We start from the raw sequence: 27126 nt of genomic DNA on the forward strand, positions 1-27126 counted from the left end.
AGCTGAGAATGACGGATTGCTCCATGCGCAGAGGCTCTGTGCTCACTGTGGCCTATAGGAAAAAGCAGGAGCAATTCAACTACGGGCAAACTGTGATTTGGGCAGTCACTGCTTTCGCCAGATCTCAGTGTCCTTGGGTGGAAAATAACCCAGGTGGACTTCCAGGCCCTTTTGGTGCTAATAATCTGTAATTAAAAAGGCTCAGTGAATATAGCAGAGGTGTCTTTTATGCACAGCCTTGTGTAATTCACACTAAAAGACCTGTGAATTTTCCACCGGTAGATCTGAGCTCAAAGGCAATATACCGTGGCTCTCCAGGTTGCACATTGACCACACTGTCAGTCGACATGCTGGTTGACATGGCACATTAACTCTCACGCCTATCAGAAATAATTTTAGGAATGCACATGGTTCTGGAAGACAAATCTAGGCCACAGCAGACCAGAGTCTAAGACTTTGATATGTTAATGAATACAGAAGTGATCTGTCTTCGTGTCAAGCCTTGGCTGATGGCCTATACTTTGAGAGGTTCAGAAAAATATCACAATGTGCATTTGAATGTCATGGATTTATTCTTCATACATTCTGAAGCTAAATAGTTGTGGTTTGTTTTGAAGGTCCTCTATCTTCACTTCTCGCGCAGGCTAGTGATATTAGTGACAATAAGTAGTAATGTTTTTGGAGTATATACTATGCTCTGCTGAGCCCTTTGTATTTATTTCGTCTAAGCCTGCTACAGAGCCAGGTAGGTATTGTTATCTGCATTTTAAAGCCTTGAGAGATTACTTGGAGGGAAGCAGTCTTTCTGGAGAGTTAACAACCAATTATACAGGGTTGGGCAATGCCAACAGTTCATAGCTTCCTTTCTCTGAAGAACACAGAATCTGGAGGTTACAAACTATCTCACAGCCCAAGACTTCAGGTATCGGACCAGTGTGGTTTGGTCAGTAGAGCAGAAATAGCCAAGTTTTATTTCCAATAATGCCTTGTCTTTTTCTTACTGGGCACATCATTGTGTTCTGGTGATCTTTATGAAATGCAATGGAGCTATTTCTTTTTTAAAAAAAATGGAGGGATGTCACAATTCACTTTTCTCTTGTGAAGTGCTTTGAGATTAATGGGATCAATGGGGTCATCTTAACAGTGAGGCTTATAGATGACTGATACACTGTTGAGAGACTCACAGAACAGATTTATTTCTTAATATATTTACCAATTAACTGCTATGTACATCGCACATTTACTTAGCTGAACTCTCAGTAGGAAGGGGACAGTAGCTGCTTTTCCAATTTCAAACCAGCTTGTTACTATGGGAGAGCAGAGTACTAGTTCAAATCTTTTGAGTCAACCAGTTCCTGTATCTATACTGCCCATATAGCATGAACCCAGTCTTCTGCACACACCAATATCATATCCTGGCGTTTCATAGCATCTTCCTTAAGGAAATTTTAACTGATGCTTGAAGACACTGGAGAGAGATTTCCATTATTCATGGCCTGCAGAGGTGAAAACTCACTCATTGTTGCTTACTTAAGAATCATACGTTACCTTTTACACGTTATTAGGAACAGTCAAGAATACCAAGGAATGATCAATCTTCATGCAACTCTAAAAATCCATACTAAGAATAGCAGAGGTAAAGTACAGGAAGATTACTAATGCTTAATAAGGAATATGTGAACACCAATATATTTATTTAGTGATGAACTAACGGCAAAAAAACCCAGTTTATTAATTAAATAATTAAACAATAAACAATTAAAACAAGCTTATAATAGAAGACTAGCATATTGTTAATGGCACAATCTTCAGTGGCTGACTACTTACTTTTGTTTTGTAGATCTTGGACAGTCGATATTTTATACGACCACGTGTTTGCTCCCCTTTCTCAATGATGATGTTCTGAGCACTTTGCCCTACACGATGATTTCAACGCTAGCCACCTTTCCTCCATTTCTTCACAAGGATATTATTGAATATCTTAGCACATCTTTTCTACCAATGGCTATATGTAAGTTCAATATCACCTAATCCTGAATTATCTTTGTCTATTATACAAATTGTGTTTACTGTTATAGGCACTTCATTTTCAAGATTATAATGGAGTCATTTGAAATATACATATTTTATACACACACACTTTGATCTAAACTCCATTGGTTCAGTATTTACATCATGGTGGAAGTTGACAACATGAAAAAATATTATACCTTAGAATCATTGTATTCTCTCACTTTGCCATTAAGAATAGGGAGAAAAAATGTGTCAAAGCATTCTGATGCCTTCTTCCACATTAGAAAGAAGGTAAACAGAGTGTTGCCTGGTATGAAAACTATTCTCCTCTGCATGTGAAGGCAGTTGGATGGAATGGGAAAAGCAGGAGAGACTGGGGATATATGTATTCTGGTCCCGGACTTGTCCTTGACTGTGCAGCTCAGTTCCCGTGGCTAAAATCTAATTCAGTACTGATGACTGGATCAGCTTTTCTTCTCAGTATTTTGGTAACAAAATGAGTCAAAACTTATGGTACACTTTGAAAAAAAGCCAAGGCACATGGCTTCTGTGCAAGATATAGACACAAGTCAGGGACCAGTCTTGTATGTAGGTGTGTGTCTGTGTGTGTGTGTGTGTACATATGTATGTATGTATGTATGCATGCATCCATTTATATTTTTGAAGACAAAGCCTCTTCGCTTCAGGTTGGCCTGGAACTCGATTGGCTATGTAGTCAAGAATGGCTTTGAATTCTTGACCCGCTGTCTTGGACTGGGATTGTGGGTGTGTGCCACCACACCTGACTTTTATAGACATAATTCTGCAGGCTTTGAAGACATGAAAGGGAAGGGAAGTCTGAACTGTAGCTTCTACGATCGCAGCCTCTGAAGCGTTCTTTAAAGGCGGACCATGGATTAACCTATGTTTCAGGGAATAATCTGGAAAAGTGTCATGGCTTTAGAATTCAACAAATCTCAGCAGCTTCTCTGCTCTGCCACTGGCTAGCTGTGTGCACCTAGGCAGGTGACTTGATCTTTGAGTGTATGTCTGTAAAATAATAATTGTAGCTCCCTCATAATCAAAGCTGCCCCAGGCATAGTCATTGTAGCTGCACCTTGAGATGAGGGTGTAGCCTGGTAGGTGCCACCTCAGGACCTGGCACACAGTGGGTCTTACTTAATTCTTCTCACACTGTTTTCCTCTGATTGGTTCAGTACTAACTAAGTCACTCATGTCTATTCTTCTGCCTCAGCCTGCTCGGTACTGGGATTGCATGCCTGCAGTGCCATATCTGCTTTCCTTATCTTGGTTCTTTTTCTTTTCTTTTTTAAAAAGACTTATTTATTCATTATAACTAAGTACACTGTAGCTGTCTTCAGACAAACCAGAAGAGGGCATCAGATCCCATTACAGATGGTTGTGAGCCACCATGTGGTGGCTGGGATTTGAACTCAGGACCTCTGGAAGAGCAGTCAGTGCTCGTAGCCACGGAGCCACCTCTCCAGACTTTGATTCTTTTTCTTAAAGATAAAAAATATCTTTACTGGTCATGTCCACTATCAGTGATAGTCATACTAATACCATGCCCTTATTAAAGTTGCTGCCGTGTGTCAACAACTGGCTAATACGTGTACCTTTTTGGCTACATTGGCTTCTCTTTATTTTAAATGTGCATTGCTGTATTGACAGCATGTACGTCCATGTGAGGGTGTCAGATTATCTGGAACCAGGGCTGTAGAGAGCTGTGAGCTGCCCTGTGGGATTTGAACCGTGGTCCCTTGGAAAAGCAGCAAGTACTCTTAACCACTGAGCCATCTCTCCCATCCCCTTTGACTTATCTTGTAGCCGAGTTTAATTTTGGCAAAGAAGTGTAGTTTTCATGTATTTGTAGCAGGGAATCTAACCCCTACCCTAACCATTCAGCAACACGGAAAAATGAGCAGACTGACCATGTCATTCTGGGTTGTAGGATTTTCCATTTCTTTACCACTATGATCTCATCAACCAGTGCTTGCTTATGGGTATGGTCTTAGAATTTTGCGATCTTATTTTTAAATGGACAGTGTTGACTGTTAAGTAAATGAACCGGCATTTTAAAGAAAAGAATAGCAGGTGAGGCCACATCTTCCCAATAATGACCTAGTTCACTGTGTCCCTAGCTCTTAGATTAAGTTAGTAATTTGGGGGAAAGACATTAATGTAGTGAGCTTCTCACATTGTACTGAAGATTGATCAGGTATTGTTGGCTCATTTCTCCCTCCCTCCCTTTCTCCCTCCCTCCCTCCCTCTGTCTCTCCCTTCCTTTCTTCCTTCTTTTCTTCCTCCCTTCTTCCCTCCCTCCCTTCCCTCCCTTCCTTCCTTCCCTCCCTTCCCTTCGCTCCCTCCCTCCCTTCCCTCCCTTCCCTTCCCTCTCTCCCTTCCTTTCTTCCTTCTTTTCTTCCTCCCTTCTTCCCTCCCTCCCTCCCTCCCCACCTCTTTCTTTCTTTCTTTGGAGCTGGTGACTAATTGCTCCTCAATTAGAGGTCCCCAGACATAAACCTTGTCATAAAATCCTTGCTTTACACAAATGTCTGAAGCAACTGCACACTAAAGCCGAGTGACACAGACCTAAAAGGTTGTATTTCAGTGTCTATCAGTGGAATAACATATCCATTTGAAAGTGTGACCAAGTCACTTCATGTCTCTGGGACGTATGACTTTTCGATTTTAAAGGAGGGGGTGCTTTCAGAAAACAAGTTGACTGTCCCTGGTTCTTTGTGGATTAATAATTGTAGGTTGGATAACATCAATGTTATTTTACATAAGTGCTACATACCTCTCTGCCTAGCCCAGGGTGGACCTGGCTCCTGTGTGTGTTCTAACACTCTGGTCTTATCTGTTAGTTTGGCCTTGGCCACTAAGCACCCCTTGGTAGTCCAAAATAGTAGCCCATCTTTGTCATTTTTAAATCTTTGAAATATAGTGGCAGTCTCCGTACCTGCTCTTAGACTACCAAAGATGGAAGGGATATGCTTTCAGATTCCTGTTAAAATAGACTGAGGTGAGGAAGTGCCTCTTACTATTTATCCACAGTTTTCCGACAGGGGCTTTTAACTTGGTGGAGGATATTTTGATTTCGGTACAAATGTGTTAGAATCAAAGGCGCTGCATTTTCTGAATACTTGACAGTTTATGCCAGAAGGACTTGCTGGAAGTGAAGGCGCAGGTTTATAATGTCAGCACTTAGAAGGCTGAAGCAGGAGGATCGCTACAAGATTAAGGCCAGTGAGACCCTGTTGCCAAAAGAAAATACAACACAAAACAAAAGCGGAAGGAAGATGTTAAAGCGTATTTCTTTGATATGGTGTTCCTATAGTCAGCAGAGAGCCTGGATAATGTTTTTCCATTTTTAAATGATTGTCACTAATGATTATATAACTAATGATTATGTAATTTAAGATTACATAATTAATGGTCATATCACTGTCTGTATTACTTAGATGGTGCAGTTTTGACTTTGAAATGGATCCAACTCCTCAAACCAAGCATTGGCTGCATAGCATATGGGCTGCGCACACCATCTTTGCTACCCCACTAATCGCTCATGCTCTTATTTTTAAATAACTCCTTTTGAGGTCTCATAGTACATTAATTTATTATAACAAATTTTCTTTCACACATTTTAACTTCCTTTCTTAGATAAAATATAGGTCTTTATTCCATAGGTGCGGAATGTACTTTGTTTATGAAAAGATATTAAAATAGTTACTAAGAATTACCAAAAAAAAAAAAATAATAATAATAATTTGCACATCACCATGGAAACCTCTCTTTTTTCCAATAAAGGACTTATGATTTGTGGACCAAATTGAAATACGGATGTCTGAAGGATGATACTTTGGTGTGGCTCTAATTAAATGCCCATTAGTGTAGGCAGCTTATTTTGAAGAAGGAGACAATGCTGAAGAATCGTAGCACCCTGGACAGGCAGTGCTAGCTAATGCTGCCCCCTTCCTAACTTACATTTCCTCAGACACTGACCCTTAGCAAAGAGAAAGGCTCATTCAGATCTTTGAGTTAACTTAAAAACAATATATGACTTCACGGAATATTGTCCGAGACCAGCTCGAACTCTCAAGAGGTCCACCCGAAACCGGAGCGAGGATTGAAAGAAAAAGACAAGTTTGTTAAAGCTGCAATATGACTTCGGCCCGGACTTGAGACCGAAGCCTCCTGGCTAAAGCGAAGCCTTTGTTTATTAGTTTTCTTATATACCACTTTAATCCCATGCAGAAAGATTACATCAGTTCTAAGACAGGGAACAAGCAAGTTAACAAAGATCCTGTAAACATCCTTCTGGAGGCCAGGTGTGAAGATCAGGGACAAAAGAGGGTCTCTAAAGACAAAGAGACTGCTGAGCTTACATCCACTGTATCTGCCAAATCTGCCCTGTCAGGAGCTGCATTCTAGGAGCTTCAAATGCAAATGTACTTCCCTAGGTTACAGTCCTAAGTGTTTTGCTCCGAACTTCAGATGCAAACGTGCTTAATTCTAGCCCTTTAGGGGCGCAGCACAAAAGCCAGTTTCCTGCCTGGGGTCAGCTTCAAGGTGTCCTGAAAAATTAATATTTATCCACCACCAGCTGACCAGAGGTGCCAAAACGGCTCTCCACAGAATATCTGTCTCCAGGCTCTAGGCCAAGGGTCATTTATTGTTTGGTTTTGGCTACTATGTGGGACACGTGGTCTAGTGTTATGGTTTCTGTGTGGTCCTTGCTGTCCTAGAACTCACTCTGTAGACCAGTCTGGCCTCAAACTTAGAGATCCACCTGCCTCTGCTGCCAAATGCCGGGATTAATGATGTATACCACCACTGCCTGGCCTAGTTTTATGGTTTTATGAAGACTAATCTCACACAGACAGAAGACAGTAAATGACAAGCTATTGATGTCACATGATGATGGCTGTAATGTCTGTTCCTGCTCCACTTACTAGCTGATGAGGTAGGTGTTGCTGTAAGAGCTTAGGGTTGAACTGTGAGAATTGTCTGGGATCAGGATTCTTTGGGGGGCAGAATCATAGTCCTTTGGCTGTTGACAACTCTCTTTCCCTCATTTAGCTTTTATCTTCTTAGCTATAAAATGGTCACTAATTATAACTCTCCCCATGTACATCCATCTTTGTTGTGAGACCATGAGATAAAAGCCACATGAGACTTGAATTGGAATGTTCTGTGACACTGGGTAAATCTGTAATGGGTCAAATGCACAAGCAAGTCATGGGTATAATAATTAAGTCACATTGCAGCAAACACTGACACTAGTCTGCTGAGATTGTTCATGTTCTTCAGAGGATTCTCTGTCTTAGACACCGAGGTCAAGGGTCATCTGGAAAAGGTTGGACCTTCCGTGGCTTATGTGATGATAGCCCACATAAAACCACACAAGGGTTTGCTCTCATGGTTCTTGCACAGTTAGGCATCTGGCTTCCATGGCTCTTCACCAACCCAACTGGCAAGTATTTTAATGAGCCACGGGACTCTGGTCCTCTCTTTAAGTGTACCTGATGCCTTCTGAAGTCATGGCTCTCTCTTAACTATTTTTCTTGGAGCACAGTCATCTCTGCACAGCCCAAGGCCTGTGAGAGGAGAGGCCACTTTGCTATCGAGATAATGCTATCTGGCCAGCGTAGGAAGTGATTTTGTCACATGTTCTAGGAGTTTCTTTACCCCGGGTGACCCCCTTGTCTTTATCGTTCAGAAGACTATAAGGCTAATGGGTTTATTTCCATGTATCCCATCTCAGACTGTGTCTTATGGTGGTTCCTTGGATGAATCTAATAGCTGCAGACCCTGTCTTTCTACTTCCTTGGTTAGGCTTCCCATCCCCTATTCTTTACCCCAAACCCAGAGCCACCTTCCAAGCATTTAGACTAAATCACCTATTTCCCTTCCCCTGAAACAGTCGAGTTCAGTGGCCTTATTTAGCTCACAAAACCTGCGCGTGCTGGTGGTGGCCAGCCTCTCTGTTGTCACAGGGCCTCTCTGCATGTCTGGACTGGCCTTTATGTGAGTTTACAAAGGCACCCTCAGGCTTTTTCTAACTGCTCTTTATAATTTCCCTAACCTCAGAGCCCTTCCAAATATCCTCTCGATGTGTTTCCTTTAGGTCTCAGTTCAAATACTACATCTTCCAAAGAAAGGTGTGTGTGTGTGTGTGTTTGTGTGTGTGTGTGTGTGTGTGTTTGTGTGTGTGTGTGTATGTGTGTGTGTGTGTGTGTGTGTGAGACTGAGGGGGAGAGAAACAGACAGAGATTTGTGGGAGGTCAAAGGAAAACATTTGGGTGTCAGTTTTCTGCACCTTGTTGAGGCAGAAGCTCCTTTGTTGCTTCCACGATCTCGCTGTGCGCCAGGCCAGGTGGCCCAAGGTTTCTCGTGGGTTCTCCAGTCTCTGCCTGCTATCTGGCCGTAGGAGTTGCTGGATCTTCAGATGTAAGCCATTATTACATCTAGCTTCTCCTGTGGGCTCTGGGTGAAGTTTGGATAGTCAGGCCTGTGCAGCCGGAGTGTTTCCTCCCTGGTTCATGCTCCTGGACACTCTGAAGGATCATATTATTTGAGACTTTCCCTTCTAATCTAATGCAGAACGTCCCATTATCTTGTTTCTGTTTCCTTGCCCAGATTCCCGCTTCTCACTGGTGGATGTTTGTCCCTTTCTGCAGAACAACACTGTCCACAGAACTCCCTCTGATAATAGAAACGCTTCATAAAATTTTATGCCACCCCATGCTGTAGCCACTAGCATATAGGGTTGCTAAGTCTGTATGACGTGCCTAGTAAGGCTGAAGAATGTAATACTAAATTTTATCTAATCTTAAATAATATATGTAACCACTTACAAGGGCGCAGAATGATGCCTGGTGCATGTGTGTGAAAAAAGTAGAGTTGATTGACTGAATGAGCAACTGGAACATTGGCCGTGATTGTCCTCATCTTGGACTGTCACTGTCCCCGAGATTATGCTTTCCCGAAGCTAGTTCACCTCTAGCTTATAAAATGGCTTTCGCTGTCTGCTTACTTTTAAAGGCAAGGATCCTGTAAGAACCACGCATACAGTGCATTATCCAATGCAGGCACTTGTTAAAGGATTGGTACTGTTCTCGGGAGGAAGGCCTGGTGGTCATTTTTGTTCTGATGCTACTGGGGTAATAGAAGAAAGGTCTGGAAACTTTACATTGTATTTCCTGAGGACGATCGTCTTTTCCCTTTAATTTCATGTGGTTGGTTTTTGTTTATTTGGTTTTTGTTTTTTGTTTGTGTGTGTGTGTGTGTGTGTGTGTGTGTGTGTGTGTTCTCATGGGATTGAGCTGCGTATCTGTTTACATCATACCTTTTAAACAAGATTCAGGAAATGATGTGTGCTTGTGTATGCTTATTAAATTAGAGCCATGGTGATTTTATTCGGTCTTGTAGAAGGCTTTGAAATTGCAAGATGCTGTCTGTTTATATAAGTATTGGAGCCAATTTCCTGGGGCTTGTGTCCTAGGGGAACTCTTGGCTTTATGGATGGCCATACTTGAGGGACAGCATAGATTTGCAGAGGTAACAGGGACATCCAAAGGTCGCTAAGCCATCTGGGCAGTGCTCCAAGCAGACTTCACTTAAATCATCTGAGACAGTTGGGCATCTCTCCCATTTTTAAAGGCCTCTGGGCACAGTGGCTCTCAACCTCTTTGAACAGTTTTCATTGTTGAAAAATGCTTATTATTAAAAAGTTTGAGTTGAATTTAGATAAAGGTGAAAACACTTGTCACCAAAAAAACCATACGTGTGTGGGAGGGAGAGAGAGAGAGAGAGAGAGAGAGAGAGAGAGAGAGAGAGAGAGAGAGAGAGAGAGAGGAGAGAGGAGAGGAGGAGGAGACCAGATGAGAGGAGAGGGGATGAGAGGGAGGAGGGGATAAGAAAAGATAGAGAAGAGAAGAGATTAAAAAGAGGAGACAGACAGACACTTCTATTTTTATGTTGCAGCAGGCATTCCTTTTCTTCCTTCTTCAACAAAGAACACAGGAGTACTGTAAAAGCTCTCACCCTTCTGAGCCGTGGGCACTGGACTGGGCATCCCCTTGCTTACCTCTCTCCCTCTTACAGTACTTCTCAAAGGCAGATCTAAGGCCAGTCTGCTGAGACTCACCCCATATGCTTATCAGTTGAACAGTTTTCCATTCCTCACACTGTCCGAGAGCTAGGATCTGCAGGAGTGGACCATACGGAGCTGAACAGGAAAAGGCTAAAGATGAGAAGCATTTGATTCAAAGTTCTTTCTTCAGTTTATCCTGCTTCATTAGTCATCCTTACTTATCTCTGTATTGATCTATGTACCTGAATATCACCTGCTCTGGGAGTTAGATACACGCAGCTGTAGTGATTAATAAAAGCAGACTCAGGCTAGCAGAACTCGGTTGGACACCTGTTTTGTTTGTTTTTATCTCTCAAACCTGTCGCAAACTGTCCTTTATGGCATCAGAAAAATTTTTTTTAAAGATTTATTTGTTTTATGTATATGAGTACACTGTCACTATCTTCAGACTCAGCAGAAGAGGGCATCGAATTTCATTAAAAATGATTGTGAGCCACCATGTGGTTGCTGGAACTGAACTCAGAACCTCTGTAATAGCAGCCAGTGACTGCTGAACCATCTCTCCAGCCTAGCATCAGAAGTTCTTGATGTGGAAATAAAATAGAATCCCATTAAACATCCATTGTCTCCACTATTGTGCTGGGGCAACTCCCCAGGAGCACTTTGACGTTTCTGTTTCTCAGATGCCTTATTGCATTTCCTTGTTCCTTAGGGATGTAAACTCCCCACATACTGCACGCCCATATAAAATAAAAATAAAATAAAAGCAGACTTTGAGATTATCTGCCTTCTGCTGGCTGGCATCAGTGGTCTTTACTGTGTAGAAAACAGTGTTGAATGGTGAATCTTCACCGCATACTGGGTTTTTTTTTTTTTTTTTTTTTTTTTTTTTTTTTTTTGTGTGTGTGTGTGTGTTTGATAGGTTGATACGTAAGCATATCTACAAGAGTTTTCTCCTGCTTGTTTAGTTATCGCTGTGGAAAAAGGAATTCACTTTACATTTTAATCTTAATAAAAGTCTTCCTTTTGTAGGGGCCCTCTCTCAATTATTGCTGGGATAAAAACATCCTTTGGTGAAAACGTGTTAAACTAGATAACTTTCATCAGAGCTAATTTTGAGTACTTATGGATCTGCGGAGTCTATTCCATTAAAACGAGACGATTTTAATGTGGAGTTTGATGCTGTCATGAACAGGCTATTTAAAGACGTGTTAAAAACCAGTGTGCAAGTGGATATCATGATTACACAACAATTAAGTGAATTTTAAAGACTATTTGCTTTGCAATTGGGCATTTGCTAGTGCAGGATAAATGTTCTTCACCGTTATTCACAGACTCACAAGAGTGCTTTGTTTCAAACAACTCAACTCGATGTGAAGAGGGTAAACTTTGGAAAGCCGAGATTGATTTCTCATGATAATGAGGACACTGGTGGGGCTCCGGGTGAAGGTTTGAATGCAGCTGTGTGGTGACATATGAGCAATGAGAATCATCTAAAAGCCACCGTGATCATTTTCACAATATGTTATTTGAGGTTTCCATGTATAATTAAATATAATGTTGCTCATTATATGGAGCTAGCTTGCCTAGCTCTCTAAGTGTTAATGTGCTCTAGTTGGGCTCCCACTTTTGTAGGTTAACCATTAACATGTTTATGTTCCCTTTAAATTTGGGACTAGAGATCACTCCTAAGCACAACTCTGACAAAGTCATTATATTCCGGCTTTATACCTTCTCCAAGCTGCTATGCATTAGATGTTGTTGTTGGGTTTTTTTGTTTGTTTGTTTGTTTGTTTTGTTTTGTTTTGTTTTTTACAGTGGCATGTAATGGTAGCATTTTTATGCTAGAAGCTTTGTGGTTTTGTTTCAATTAATTTCTATTGGCTTTGGGGCTGGGGGTATGGCTTAGTCTGTAGTGTTTTCTTAACAATGATAAGGCCCCCGGAGTTGATTATCAGCATCACATAAACTGCATGTGCCTCCCCAGATCGATTGGTAGACGCAGGAGGATCAGGAATTCAAGGTCATCCTGACTACGTAGAAAGTCTGAGGCTAGTCTCAGCTACAAGAGACACCATCTTTAAAAAAAAAAATAAAGAGGAAGAGGATGCCAGTAGTTCCTCGGTTCGTCTGCAATTTTCTCAGGAAGCTCTTTCAAGGATCTTTGTAAGGGAGCAAGCATGTACTCATATCTAGAAATGAGTTCGCATCTCATCAGAGAATTTTGGTTTCAGTGGGCTCCTCCAGAAGAGAAGGTGTTCCGGCCCATGTCAACCTCTCTGCGTCCTCCATGCTAATGATTGCAATGCAGTACACCTCTAACCCAGGTAAGTGACCGCTTCCCTAAACTGTCACGAGGCCACACTCAGCAGGCAACATAGCCGTTCATGCGAGAGCTTCTCTAGGCAGAACAGATACTGGATGTGTTAAAAACAGACTTCTGAGTTAAAATTTGTTGGTCTGGTGTTGGTGTTGATGCGTTGGTTTGCTAAGGAACACTTTAGAATGTTTGACGATGAAGTTTCAGATGACTGGGAAGTAATGAAAAAACTACAGTAAATACAGAACGATACCTAACACTAAGGCTGGTGTGTTGGTTTATACCTATAGTACTTGGGAGGTTGAGGCAGGAGGATGGTCATTAGTTGCAGAGCAGCCTAGACTATAGAGGGAGATCTTGTCTTACACACACACACATACACACCTCATGTATATTACATGTATTGATCCATATGCATACATACATACATACATACATACATACATACATACATACATACATACATGTGTACTGCATATATTTACTGCACTGTAACCACTAATAACAAAAATATCTCTAAACATAAATTTCTTACCAAATTTCAGGTTTTCCATAGAATAAATTGATGAAAAGGGATGCACAATTAAAAAAAAATTTAATATTGTTCCAATTGTAGGAGAGAAAACAGTGGTATCCTGTGGCCGTCTCCTTTAGTATTATCCTAAAAGTTGTATTTGAGTTGAGTAGCAGAGGAATAATGACCACTTTTGCTTCCGTGTCTCAGATCACCTTTGGTATTGGATGGGCTTGCCAATGGTGTTGGCGTTTGTCAGGATAACTGCTAATTAATTTGGAGGAACTGAGCTAGCTCACTGTTGAAGCAATGTGTAAGCTATGGGTTCTGGTTTTATGTTCACTGAATGTTTGTTTGGAAAATGGCAATATTTTGAGACATTGTTTTCAGTCTGTTTAAGTGGCATAATAGTTGAGTTTTTGATTCTAAAACTTTAAAAATAGTATTCTTACGGACTCACTGAGAATTTCATACAATGAATTTTGTTCATATTCACTAATATAGCTCTGTCCCTGTGTCACCCTGTACATAGTTTTAGTTGTTGACCTGTTGTTAGTTTGAGATGGAGTTTTTATTGTTGTTTTGCCCGGGCTGACCTCCTGGATTAAGTCAGTTCTTCATCTCCAGCCTCCTCAAATGCTGGAATCAAGGTAGATGCCAGTTTTTAGTCTAGTTTTAGTCACTTGAGCTACCAAAAAAAAAGGCTTGAAAACAACGACTACTTAAAGTTCTGGAAGCCAGGAAGTTGAAAACCAAGGTCCTAGCAGACTCGCTGTCTGGTGACGGCTTAATTCCCTGATGTGTGTGTGTGTGTGTGTGTGTGTGTGTGTGTGTGTGTGTTTGTGCTGTCCCCTCTCACAAAGGAAGGAGGAAAGTGATCTCTTGAGCTGCTGATGTGCAGACACTGTCACATTTGTTGGGGGGGGGGCAGTCCTCATGACCTCAGTGCCTCCTAAACACACTGTCTCCTAGTTTTATCATATTGGGGGCTAGGATCTAACATGGATGTTTGGGAACACAGATATTTGATTTATCAGTATTCAACCCCTTCTCCCCAATATTACATCCTTCCACACCCGAAACACATTAATTCCATCCTGACAATCCTGCAGGTGTTAATTCATCCCATTATCAGCTGAAAAACCTGTGGTCCAATAGTTCATATAACTGACAGATTTGGGGCATGATTTAATCCCAGAATGCTTTGCTCTTCAGTATGTCACATGCTTTCAAAACAGAACTGTGAGGGCTGGGGCTGCACCTCCATGGCAGAGCACTTGCTTTGTGTATGGGAAGCTGAGGGTTAAGTCCCTCCACAGACTCGGACAGGCACGTAAACCACAAAGTACACAGGTGAGCCAGCCAGAGAATAGAAAGCCCAGCCCAAAGGCAAAAGGGGTGAGTTTGAAACTCAGCATCAAACCTTAACCCTGTACATCTTCTTTGACTTGATGCCTTTCCTTCTAGAGCCCCCGTGGAGGCAGTTGTTGCTCCAAGGCTTGTGTAGTGACCCTGCCACTATAGCACTAGGCAGCCTGGCCTCCACTGGTCCACTGGGAGTTCCCTTAATTAGGTCTTCCTGTGGTGACTGTTCTTTATTATCTACCTCCGCTTCACCCCCACAGTCTGGGGTTGGGTGCCCATGGCTTCTCAGGGTATCCTTTTAACTTTAAGTGGGTGTATCCATGGGCCCACAGTTTTGTTGGGTGTAGTGTAAGCTACTCTGGGGCCCAAAGAGCCGCAATCTGACAGATAAAGAATATGGCAGAATAAAGCAGGAACGAGGGCACGATGTGAGGTCCTCCACTTGCTTGTGGGCCCCTAGAAGCCATGCTGTCCCTTGTTCTCTAGGCCTGTGATGATTTCTAAACTGTCTTTGGTGGTCTTGGACCACAGTGTGTGGCTTCTTTGGTGAGGGCTGATTGATGTGTTCTCGAGTTCCCTGGTCATACTCCCAGTGATCCCTCCCGAGGAGTTTGCAAACTTTCACCTAGTTTCTTCTTTGATGAACAGTGCTGATTGAAATAATGTCTTCCCTCTGGAATTTTACTACAAACACTCAGAAAACAATAGCAGAAACAAAAATCAAAACACAGACCAGGTCACTGAGCACTTCCAAAAGAATTTCCTCAGCCAGTTTCATCTCTCACAAAGTCTCTTCCTTCCATAGAACACCAAGACGTCACCGTAATTTGACCATGTTCTCTGTCACTTTATGACAAGGGTGGCCTTTTCTCCAGTTTGCCATTTCATGCTCCTGTTTCTGCCTGACGCCTGCTTAGAACTGCTTCTCCTGTTCAGTTGCGTGTGTGTGTGTGTCTTTTAAACCAACAGCCAGTCTAGCATGATTTCAGAAGCGTGGAGCTCTGCCTGCGCGTCTCTTCCTCAGACATCACATAGTTGTCTTTAATAGTTATTTAGAGTAACATCGACTTCTCCAGAATGGACCTCACAAGGCTTGCAGTCTCTACAGCTCCCTAATGCTAAGATGGCTTCCACATTTTTAGGTACTTGTTCCAGTAGCACCCCACGTTTTAGCACTAGTTCCCAGCGTCAGTGTGTTTGGGGTTATATTAGTTCTTTGCTTTGTTGCTGTGGCAAAAATACCCAACCAGAAACTCAAGGAAGGAAAGGGAGTCATTTTGCCTTGTAGTTTAAGGCATACACACCACACTGGTGGGGAAGCCATGATGGGAGGACTATGAGTATCCACAGTCAGGAATGGGAGCGAGGTGGACGCTAAAGTTTCTATTGTCATCCCGAAAATGGCTCCTCCCACATTTCCCTCCCTTAGTCGAGCCTTCTGGTAGCATCCCTAGAGACACACAGCAGTTTGTCTCCTAGGTAATTTTAAATCACATTCATGTGTTAGTCCAGATTAAAGAATTCCTCTAGCAGGAATACTTTAACGGATACCGTGATGTGAGTGGCGTATAGGGTTAAATGCTTATTTCTCATGGCTTCAGAATGTAGGACATTTATTTTGAGGTCGTTGATAGATTTGGGTTTCTGGTAGGGGCTCATTTCTTGGCTCATAAGCAGATTTATTTGTCCTTTCATAGAAGAAAGGTCAAGGGGAATTTTTTAGGGTCTTTAAAGAAAGGAGCATTAAAGGGCTGAGTTAATGACTTTCATAGTCAATGAATTTATTACTGGTTCAGTAGTTAAGAGTGCATTCTGCTCTTGTAGATGATCCAAGTTCAATTCCCAGCACCCACATTGGGCATCTCACAATTGTCTGTAACCTCAGCCCCAGCGTGTCCAGAACCCTCTTCTGGCCTCTGTAAGAAAATGTACACCTTCTCTATACACACAATTTAACAATGATAATACTATCATTGCTAATAAAATATTAAAAAAACAAGGTCACTAAAAAAACCTCCTCTGCCTTCACAACCTAAGTACACCCTAAAGCCTCACCTCCTAATGATGTCACTCTGGGGAGCAGAATTTTATATGTGGATTTTGAGAGATATGCTGTCCAAAACACCCTCAAGTATAACATCTCTGGAATTATTATGTGAATTTAATTTAAATGTCTACTTTATGGCAAGCTATAATCTCCTATCTTTCACTGTTTACCTTAGAAGACCCTCAAAATACAACTTATATTTATTGTATTATTTGTTCTTAAAGGATTCTTCATTTAGACAGTATTGAGTTAAGGTGTTATCAGGAAGAGTGGGCCCGGTGTTGGGCAGCAATAGAGTGGAGTGGACATCTTGAGGTTAGTCCAATGTGGGTTTGATCCTGGACCTGGGTCCTGGACTTCATTCCATGGAAGAAGCAATGTCTGATTGGCAGGGGAAAGTAAGACTTTATTCATTGGCCAGATAATGAAGAATAGGGGAGAGTGTACTCACAAATCAGTTTCTTTACCACAGGAGAGTGGGGTTCCATCTACAGGACAAAGAAAAGGATGGATGGAAATCGTGTCATAAAAGGAAGACTACTTTTGTCTTCTCTGGTATGAGGTAGACCCTTCCAGAACCTTCTTTGACACTGCTTTATTTTTTCTTTTTTCATGGTCTGGTAGTTCCAGTCATGGGGGCTGGTAGATGTCTTTAGCTTTGATGGGAGAAGAGAGAGACTAGGAAGTCCAGGACAAGTTAAATAACCCTGCATTGTATTTCTGGGCACAAGTTTTTCCCGTGATCAACATATCCATGTATAGAATCTTACCTGAACATTCAGGCAGAGGAGGGATGGACACAGTATGAAAGCAGAAGCCACACCTCTTCACCTCTCCTAGCCACCCAGTAGACATTAACAGTCCCAGGGGAAGAGTTAGGGTTTTGGCTAAATTGGCCTTCAAGACTTGGAACAATAATTCAGGTGACTGTTACAGTAACCCACCCAAAGAAGTATTATTCTCAGGGGAAAAAAACATGCAAGAAGTGGGCCTTCTTGGCTGTGTCACCTCTAAGTGAGTGATGTTTAAGTGAACCCTAGGCTCTGGAAGGTACCAGGTTTGCTTTGGTTTGCCCCCAGTATCACCGTTGAAGAGATGTGTGGAGAATGTGATTTGGCCCTAACAAACCATCTAATACCTGAACTAATTCTGGGAGCTTCAGAGGTCAGAGTTTCCTGAGCTCATTTGCAAAAGTCTCATCATTGCATTCCCAAACAAGTTTACAGCCTCATGGCTGAGCTCTCTCACCACGAAATAGGACATTTTTTCCCCGATATTCCTTAACATGTTGTTAAGATCAAAAAGTTAAAAACATGAGTGCACGTGCTTGCTTGGCCTTGGTGTTCTGACCTGTACATTGTAAGTGCTGGGAAACAAGGCGAGCTGCTACAATGTAGCATTTTCTTCCTGAACTTGAAGTGATGGAAAACTACTGTGATCATACAAAATCACCCCTGTTATTTTCAAATCTGCTCACGGGATAATGTTTACAGCCAGCGAACTCTCCGGTATTGGGGATTACATTTCTGACTCAAAACTAGTCTTGTGATGTGGGAAACAGGTAAGAAATGAGAAGATATCCACAAGGGTCACTTTGGGATCAAATGTATGCAGGTATGTTCAAATTTCTAATGGGACAAGGTAACTGTGTTGCCTTCTACAAAGCTCACATTTGAGAACTGTTGCATCAGCTTCTAAAACAAAGCAACCAACCAACCAACCAACCAACCAACCAACCAACCAACCAACCAACCACCAACCACCAAAAAATCCCACCCAAAACCTAAAATTTTACAAAAACTGGTTTTGTAATGTTTCAAGTAAGTTTAAAAAAAAATCTTTCTCCTGTTTAAATTTTAGTGGCATGGGGTAGAGGAAGCAACAAGTGACCATTTAGTTTTGTAGCTGATTGTGTATTACACATTAGCCATCAGGGGTTGGAGAGATGGTTTAGTGGTTAAGAGCACACATTGCTCTTCCAGAAAACTCAAGTTCCTTGTTTGGTTCCTAGCATCCACGTCCAGGAGTTTACAATTGTCTATAAGTCTAGTTCCTAAGGGGATCTTATGTCTCTGATGACCATTGACACTCACACGCGTGTGTACAAACCACCCCATACAAATGCGTGAATAATTAAAAATAAAATACGTCTTAAAAGACTAAAAGTGCACTTGCTTAAGCAGCTATCATTCACTGAGCAACTCCTGTGTGCAGAGCTTTCTGGTAGGTATTGTGGAAACCACTGCAATGGAAGGCTTCTCTTGGGATCTACTTTTCTTTGGGAGGATAAAGCATATTCCCATGATTCATTATCATTCTGGGGCAGCCAGGTGTGGTGGCATCTGCAACTCCAACATCATGAAGGCAGAGGATCACTGTACATTTGAGGCCAAGTCAGCCAGGGGCCACAGAGGGAGCCGTCTTGCACAAGACTGATAATAAATGTAGAGCAAGCTGTGTAATGCACCAATTAAACACTGTGGGTCATTAACGTATCAGAGGAGGACTCAGGGAATTGAAATAATCAGGAGCAGCTTCATGCTTCTTGAGCAAAGAAAATATAGATCAAGTTCTGCTCGATAGACTGAGTGGGGGAATTTGGAGGGGAAGCGGTTTGAACAGAGGAACTCTCTAAGTCTGTTCACAGGACAGGCCGTGGAATGCTCTGAATAGGGTCCATGTAAGCCACACTGCAGAAGATCAGATGTTGTGTAAGACCAAGTGTCCTGGGACACTCGCCCACTCAGCGTTGGCATAGGGACAGACTACTGAGTGAAGCCACAAGAGGAGAGATTTAAAATGTAGAGAGCATCACCAAATGCTTCCGAAGAGTCAGAGAAAAATGCAGATGAAACGTGTCCGTGGGATTTGGATGACACAGAGGTCTGCAGTGCATAAACTTCCGTGTTGGAATGGAGATGGGAAATAGATTATGGAAAGAACCAAACACTAATCTGTCTAAGACGAATGTTGTTCTTTTGCAAGTGAACACAGGTAGATCAAAGAAGCATGCTGGCTGTTGTGTGGCTCTAACAGGTCCCCTGCAAAAGACTCTTTTGTGAAGATATCACATGCTTTGGTCACAGGAAATGGAGAAATCAAGTTGGTGCTAGTATGAAGTTTCCTCCGTGGTTAGCTTTCATAGTACTAAGTTTTACCCAGCTATGAGCCCTGGGAATTACTATAATGGACAAGATAGACTCATGGGTGTTATAGTGGCACAAATATTATGGAGGTAACCAACTGCTTTCAGATTGGATTTAAGACCCAAGACACAGGAAGAAATGCAGGCTTGGAACTGTAAGTTTGGCTAATAATAAATGGCTAGAGAGTTCCCAGTTCTCAGGCAAGAACCTACTACTATTATTTTGCCAAGTGAACATGGTATCACAGTGCTCTCTAAATTTATATTTTATGCCTATTAATCAGAACAGCTCTTAGACATCAGAGGAAAAAAATTTCAGGCTCAGGGACCATCATGGAAGGGGGACAGGAAAGAGTGTAAGAGCCATAGGTCAAAGCCAGTCTTTGGGACATGACAGGACTACTACACTCAACAACTTATGGAAGACCAAGATAGTTGTGCTGAGAGATGGCTCAGTAGTTAAAACACTTACTTCTCTTACAGAGGATCCAGGCCCAGTTTTCTTGGCATCCAAATGATGGCTCACAATTGCCTCCAGTTCCAGAGTCTCTGGCATCCTTTTCTGGCTTCTGTGGGTACCACACACACACACACACACACACACACACACACACACACACATACACACATACACACACACAGTGCACATGCATACATACATGCATACATATACATAATACACATATGTACACACAAATAAAGATCTACAGATCTTTTTAAAAAGTCAAGCCAGTTAGTCTAGCATGGGGGATGAGAGGCTCATAAGGCCTCACCTATGGGTAACAGCAATTGATCACTATTGGTTTCTATGGAGAGAGAGAGTCAGTTTTCTTTAAGGGTGTGACCCCTGATGGGTTGGCCATGCTTCACTAAATGGCCCCACACCCATGAGTATATGGACAGCAAAAAAATGGGCTTGAGGGACTATTACAAAAAAAGGAGGAAAATCCGTAAAGTTGGGAGGGGTAGAAAGTCAGGAGTGGGTCTGGGAGGAGTTAGGGGAATAAGTAAGACTATGATCAAAAAACATTGTAGAAAATTCTCAAAAGATTAATGAAACTTCCACTTAAAATGAACGAAACCCCAAAACCCAAATTTCCTATTATTGGGACTCAGTTCTAGCCAGCAACATCTGCCAGGAGCTTATGAGACGGGTCTTTTTCTTTATGATGAGTGGATGGGGCTATTGGTTAAGTGGTAAAATTTCTGCGTTGCTTGGTGGTTTTCAGACTTGGGGTGGGGATAGGAAAATCAGCACCAGTTTTCTAACTACTGATGGCCTGGAGTTTGTGAGGTCACGTGTGTGGATCGCCCAGCCCAATATCTGACCAAGAACAAGTTCACTCAAAAACAACAATCTCTTCGGTGAGGCTTTTCCTTCTCGAGTGGTTCTTAGCTGCACCGGTCCATGTGCACAGTATATAAGTACAGTTGCTGGAGATGTCTACTGTTTGCGTTGCTAGTGCGATTTGCAGAGCCTGTCTGGATGGCTTTGAGATGAAGCTCAGTGAAGCTAAGGGCTGGTAGGATGTTTAGGAATGTGCTGAATACTTTCCAACTTAATGTTGAAGTAAAGATGGAAGCTGAGGTGATTTATGATACCTCCAAGGATGATTCCCTGTCATTCACATTTCATCACAAATTACGTTTTCTTCCTCACAGTGTATCATTGTCAATTACTGGAATGCCTCATGAAGTATAAACAAGAAGTCTGGAAAGTAAGTTCTATGTCAAGATTGTCCCATATTTACTAACCGAATTTATATCAATTTTAACAATTACATATTATTATTGTTTCTTTGATCAGATTTATACTTGTCTTATCATTTTGATGTGATTAACCTATACTTTATTTTTACTGGTAAAATTATCACTTAGAACAGAAATCAAACTTCAAGAACAGAACTTCTTGACAGAATAATTGAACGTATCTTATTCATGGAATTAGGCAAATATTATATTACATGACAGTATGACTTGAATGTGAAATTGCTTAAGATTTGTCTTTTTTCCCCCAAATAGCAGACATGAATTGTTAAAAAATGTTATTAGGAAAATGTTTTTTTTTATAAAACAGTCTTTGATATGTGGGCATACGCTGTTGTAAAAAGTCTTTCATTTGAATCTCATTAGAGGATTAATGGCGATTGCACTTTTGAACCCCCCTTGAGGGCATCATTTGTAGGACATATAAGCAAACACATGAATGTATGAAGAAAATGATATGCTAACATAATTTCATCTGTAAAGTGCACCTGGAGGATGGGATCCAGGGAAATGACCCACCTTCTCTGTTCGGATTTTTACTGCTTTGGTTATATTGGGTGAGTGATCATTATTTTTATTTGAGGTTGCTGAGTCAAATCGTGTCCCTTCCTCTGGCAGGATCTTTTGTATGTGATTGCTTACGGGCCTTCACAGGTGAAGCCTCCGGCGGTGCAGATGCTTTTCCACTATTGGCCCAACCTGAAGCCTCCCGGAGCAATAAGCGAGTACAGGGGCTTACAATACACAGGTAAGGAGAGCGGAGCTCTGCGGTGGCCCGTGTTCCTCTCCCTCTTGCCACCGCGCCTCACTATGTTAGATGGCCATCTTAGACAGTTTGACATTGTCCTTTCGGACACTGGGCTTCAAAAGAAGCCATTTAGCCAGGGGCAGCTGTCCAGGCTGTTAGGGGAGGCTGAGATGGGAAGATCACTTGAGCCCGGGAGTTTGAGGAGCCATCCTAGGCAGCACAGAAAGACACGATTTCTTAAGATAATCAAGTGTGTGCTGTGCGTATATGGCAATCCCAGCACTTGAGCGGTGGAGGCAGGAGGATCAGAAGTGCAAAGTCAGTCTTGACTATAAATCAGGTCTGAAGTCATCAGGAACTATTAGAGAACCCCATTCCAAACCAAACCAAAGCACAACCCAGAGAAAAACAAGCAATAAAACAATCAACAAGCAACAAACAACCCCTCCACCATCACCAAAACTCCCTTAATTATACCAATTAAAATATTTATGACTTCGTAGCAGATTGCCCAAGGCCCTATCCTAGTTACTATCCAAAGGGTCTCCATCATACCCACTGCTAAGATTAATTACTTCAAAACCAGAAGTGATGGGAACAAGGTTGGATATTTACTATCACTTAGCAGATGCCCAGCTGCCTAATTCTGTTCTCGGGAGAGGCCTGGCTGAGTTTTCAGTGTCACCAGAAGAGTCTCATCATGGCAACAAAACAGTGACATTAAATGCAATGATTCAGTCAGACACGGTGGCCTACTCTTATGACCTCAGCACTCTGCAGGCTGACATTAAAAATCTCTAGAGTTCAAGGCCAGCCTGGGCCACAGCATGGATTATAAGATGCCCTGAGCTATAGAGAACCTTCAAAAAAAAAAAAAAAAAAAAAAAAAAAAAAAAAAAAAAAAAAAACAGTGACAGATATCTACCAAGGAACTTTAAAAAAGACAGACAGAAAGACTGGATGGCACAAGGTCCTAGGTTGTTCCTTATATCACAAAGTTTAAAAAAAAATCCCAGTGGCTAAGGGATTTTCCAATATCCATGCCCACCTCCCCTCAACGGTGTCATACATATGTTTTACACCATACAAGGTGGATTTCAAGCGGTAGAGACTGGGATAAGAAGTGGTTTATGCAGGAAAGGTGGACAGGGAATTTGTTAAATTGTTTCTTCTTATTATTTTGTATTACTGATAGAGAATGCTTCATTGTTGCGAGATGAATAACTTGGTAAAGGGAAATGGCTGATATACTTGGCACTGACGCTTTTTTGTGGGGTCTCTGACATAAGCTCTCCCGTGACGTTTGAATGTGTGATCAATACCAGCAAGGTCTGCCTATACAGCAGCTATCTATCTGGTGCTAGCTCTGTTCCAGGTGTTGTAGTTTCGTTCCTGGCATAGGAACCAACACAAAAGCCGCCTTCATTAAACCGAATATAGCCTAGGTACGGAAATTCAGTTTATTCAGCAAATATTCATGGGGTATCTAGATGTGGAAATTCATTTTATTTAACAAATATTTATGGGTTAAATGCTGTTAGCCAGGCATTTCTCTGTGTTCCGGTGAAAAAAGCAAAAACATTTTATAGTCATTAGCTTCTTGGAGCTTTCAAGTGAATTGTGGGGGTAGGGGGACGAGGATCCAGACTGTTTACTAAGGCTAAGTACTAAAGTAGAGCAAAAACAAATCTGTGGGAACTCTGGGAGGGCTCCTAGCTCATCCTGGCCATAGGTGAGTCTGGAGGAGAGGCATTTGTTAGGGGGGGTTAGTTGGTAGCCCAGGCTGTGATGGGTACATAATTAGACACAGGAAGAGATTAGTTGGTAGCCCAGGCTGTGATGGGTACATAATTAGACACAGGAAGAGAAGAAGCCAAGAGTGCACGAAACAGGAGTTTAAGCTGGAGGAAACTTCAGGTAGAAGGGCAGAAGGGCTTGGGAGGTGGATGCAGCAGACAGCTTGGTGACGTTTAGAACTGGAAAAATTACAAGTCAATTAGACAATGGAGTGAGGAGGCCCACAGAAGACTGGCAGTACCTGCGAAAGACTTGCCGCTGTTTCCTAACAACGAGGGGTTGCCTGCTGTAGACTTTGATGAGATTCGCTGACCAGAGCATCCCTCAATCCCAAACCCTGACAGTCATTTCTAGTTATGGGGTATCCAAAGCCTCTAGCAGGGACCAACTAAGAAATCTAAGAAATTGTCATTCAAACTGGTTTGGCATTTGCATGCTAGGATCAGAGCAGTTCTTCTTCATTCTCTTGGACTCATGGGAAGAGGCTAGGGCTTCACTCATAGTCCATCCTTGTAGTCACGTGTTGCCTCCCTTGTTTACTGCTGGACTCGTGTGTTACTTTGTAGCCAAGCACCGTCCTCAGTGATAAGTGGCTCTCTTAGAATTCCCACGCTAACAGACCACTAAGAGACAGAAAGCCGTCACTGTGGTCTGTGTATTCCTGTGTGTTTGGCACCAGCTACCTGTTGGATATTGTTCTTGCAGCTTTGGATGCTGAGATTTCCCCCTTCTTCATTAGCCTGTTGGTACCGTCATCATCCCTGTCTTGACCAGGCAGCCACGCTGTTGAGGTGTGTCTCTGACATTTCTAAGAGATACAATATCACAGCTGATTTTGGGTCCTCTGGCTCTTACTGACTTTCCTACCCCTCTTCTGAGATGTTCCCTGAGCATTAGGTGCAGGGTTTATATTGTAGATGTGGCACCTCCCGAGAAGTTGTTCTCTACAGTGTGAGCAGTTGACCGTCTGTTGAAAGAGATTTCTTCAATGAGGGGTAAGCACCGCACTTACCAAGCAGAGAGGTTCCTAAACCCACTTCATCTTTAATGTGCACATGGCTTGCACATATGGAAGCCAGCGATCAATGCCATGTGTCTTGCCCTGTCACTGGTTACTTTATTGTCCAAAACAGGCTTTTTCTCTGAACCTGGATGCTCTGGTAGATTGACTGGTCAGCAGTCCTGGGCTATCCTTTTATCTCCACCTCTTTTGCTTCTCCAGCAAGCACTTTACTGAATGAACCATCCACCTCCCCAGCTGTTCCCCACCTCTTATTATAAAAACAGGAGCTGGAGAGATGCTCAGCAGTGAAGAGTACTAGCTGGTCTCCTGGAGGTCTTGGTTTTACTTCCCAGCATCTACATGGGAGCTCATAACCATGTGTAACTCCAGTTTCAGGGGATATGATGCTCTCTTTTACCCTCTGTGGGCACCAGGCACACATAGCAAAGTAACATATTCCAAGTAAAACACCCACACAAATAAAACAAAAGAGAAAGTATGCAGTGATTTTCTTGTTACAGCATACCAAATGACTTAGCCTTTGTAGCAGAGTTGCTACTTAGCTTCCATTTAACTACATTTCTAGACAGCACAAAGAAAATGGGAGGTGCACTGGGAGGATAAGCTTGATCTGGGTTATCAGACATGGCATACAATGTAAGCAGTGTTAGCAGACTTGAAGATTTAGTTGACTCTATGAGATGGTTGGACCAGGACTTTCCCACCATTATGTTCTTATTTCTCTTCAGTTATCTTGACTCTCTATCTACACAACTAAAATCTTGTAAGACTGTTTTGCTGGTGCATTATGCACATGTAAAAACCCCCAAGTAAGTGTATGAGGACCCAATGTGGTCTCAGCATGGTCACCTCCTTTCAACAGCAGAGGTTAAGTTTTGTCTGAATTTGAGCTTTATAAAAGTGGAATGTGTTCATTAGTTTTGTGTGTGTGTGTGTGTGTGTGTGTGTGTGTGTGTGTGTATGTGTGTGGATTATCTGTGTACTAAGGATGACTGTTGTCTGTTCACTTTTGTTGCTATATAGTCCATAAAATATGTGTGCCACAATTTTTCTAACTTCTCTACTATTATCAAATGTTTGGGTTGTTCCTAAATTTTGGTTGTTCAAATACTGCTACTCTGAGCATTTTTTGAAATGTCTTTAATATGATATATATGTATATTTGTATATGTATATATATATATCTATAGATATAGATATAGAGATAGAGATAGAGATATAGATATCGATATATATATATATATATATATCTATCTCCCTACAATGGAACTGCTGGCTTAAAGGGCACACATATACTCAACTTTAATAAACAGCTTCCCACTCCAGTTACACTAACACACACTCTCATTATGCATATATATTTATCATGGTAGCTTCATTAAACATTACTTTATATTTCATACCATTAAAGAACAAGAAACTATATTTTCTTTCTAACCTACAAGACTTTTATAGCCTCTTGTTAATCTGTGATTTAACATTGGTCACATTAATTGTACAGAGGGCTTTCAGTATGGCATTGCTACAGGTACTTACAACGGCAAGTCACATTTTTATTTACCAATCTATTACAGTTTTATTCCTGTACTAGTCAATGTTTTACTGCAATGAAGAGACACTATGACCATGACAACTCTTTTTTTAAAGATTATATATATATATATATATATATATATATGAATACACTGTAGCTGTCCTCAGCTATACCAGAAGACGGCATCGGATCCCACTACAGATGGTTGTGAGTAACCATGTGGTTGCTGGGAATTGAACTCATGACCTCTGGAAGAGCTGTCAGTGCTCTTAACCGCTGAGCCATCTCTCCAGCTCCATGGCAACTCTTATAAAGGAAAGCGTTTCATTGGGGCTGGCTTACAGTTCAGAAGTTTAATTCATTGTCATCTTGGCAGGAAGCATGGCACCAGGCAGGTGGACATGTGAGAGGGGCTGACAGTTCTGTGTCCCAATCCATAGGCAGCAGGAAGAAAGAGAGACACTTAGACTCCTTGGGCTTTTGAAATTCTGAAGCTCACCCCCAATCAACATGGCCGCACCTACTCCAACAAGGCCACACTTCCTAATGCCTGTCAAGTAGTGTTACACCCTGATGAGCAGCGGGGGGCCATTCCTATGCCAACCCCCACAATACTCTCTGGTCCTAATGCTTGCAATGTTTTCCCATAGAAATTCCAACCTTATGTTAAAGCTTGTGATGAGCTGTAGTTGATTTTTGTGAGAGGGATCCAGTTTCAGTCTTGTACACGTGGATGCTTGTTTACCCCAGCATCATT

At 41.9% G+C, this 27126-nt stretch overlaps 1 protein-coding gene across 4 annotated transcripts in view; it reads left to right on the forward strand.

Moving 5' to 3' along the window:
- Positions 1-1908: 1908 nt before the first annotated feature.
- UNC79 (unc-79 homolog, NALCN channel complex subunit) overlaps positions 1909-27126 on the forward strand; it is a gene marked incomplete at its 5' end in the record, with an annotated part of 173122 nt that continues 147904 nt past the window's right edge. For 3 of the 4 annotated variants that reach the window (XM_080922443.1, XM_080922444.1, XM_080922446.1), the window contains 4 exons: positions 1909-2011; positions 12343-12435; positions 21162-21217; positions 21885-22014. In XM_080922443.1, the coding sequence (XP_080778569.1) occupies positions 1924-2011; positions 12343-12435; positions 21162-21217; positions 21885-22014 (367 nt within the window). The remainder of the gene's footprint in view (positions 2012-12342; positions 12436-21161; positions 21218-21884; positions 22015-27126) is intronic. The other variant, XM_080922445.1, reaches the window with a different exon arrangement.

This window comes from Micromys minutus (genome assembly GCF_963924665.1).
Source record: "Micromys minutus genome assembly, chromosome: 1".
NCBI lineage: Eukaryota > Metazoa > Chordata > Mammalia > Rodentia > Muridae > Micromys > Micromys minutus.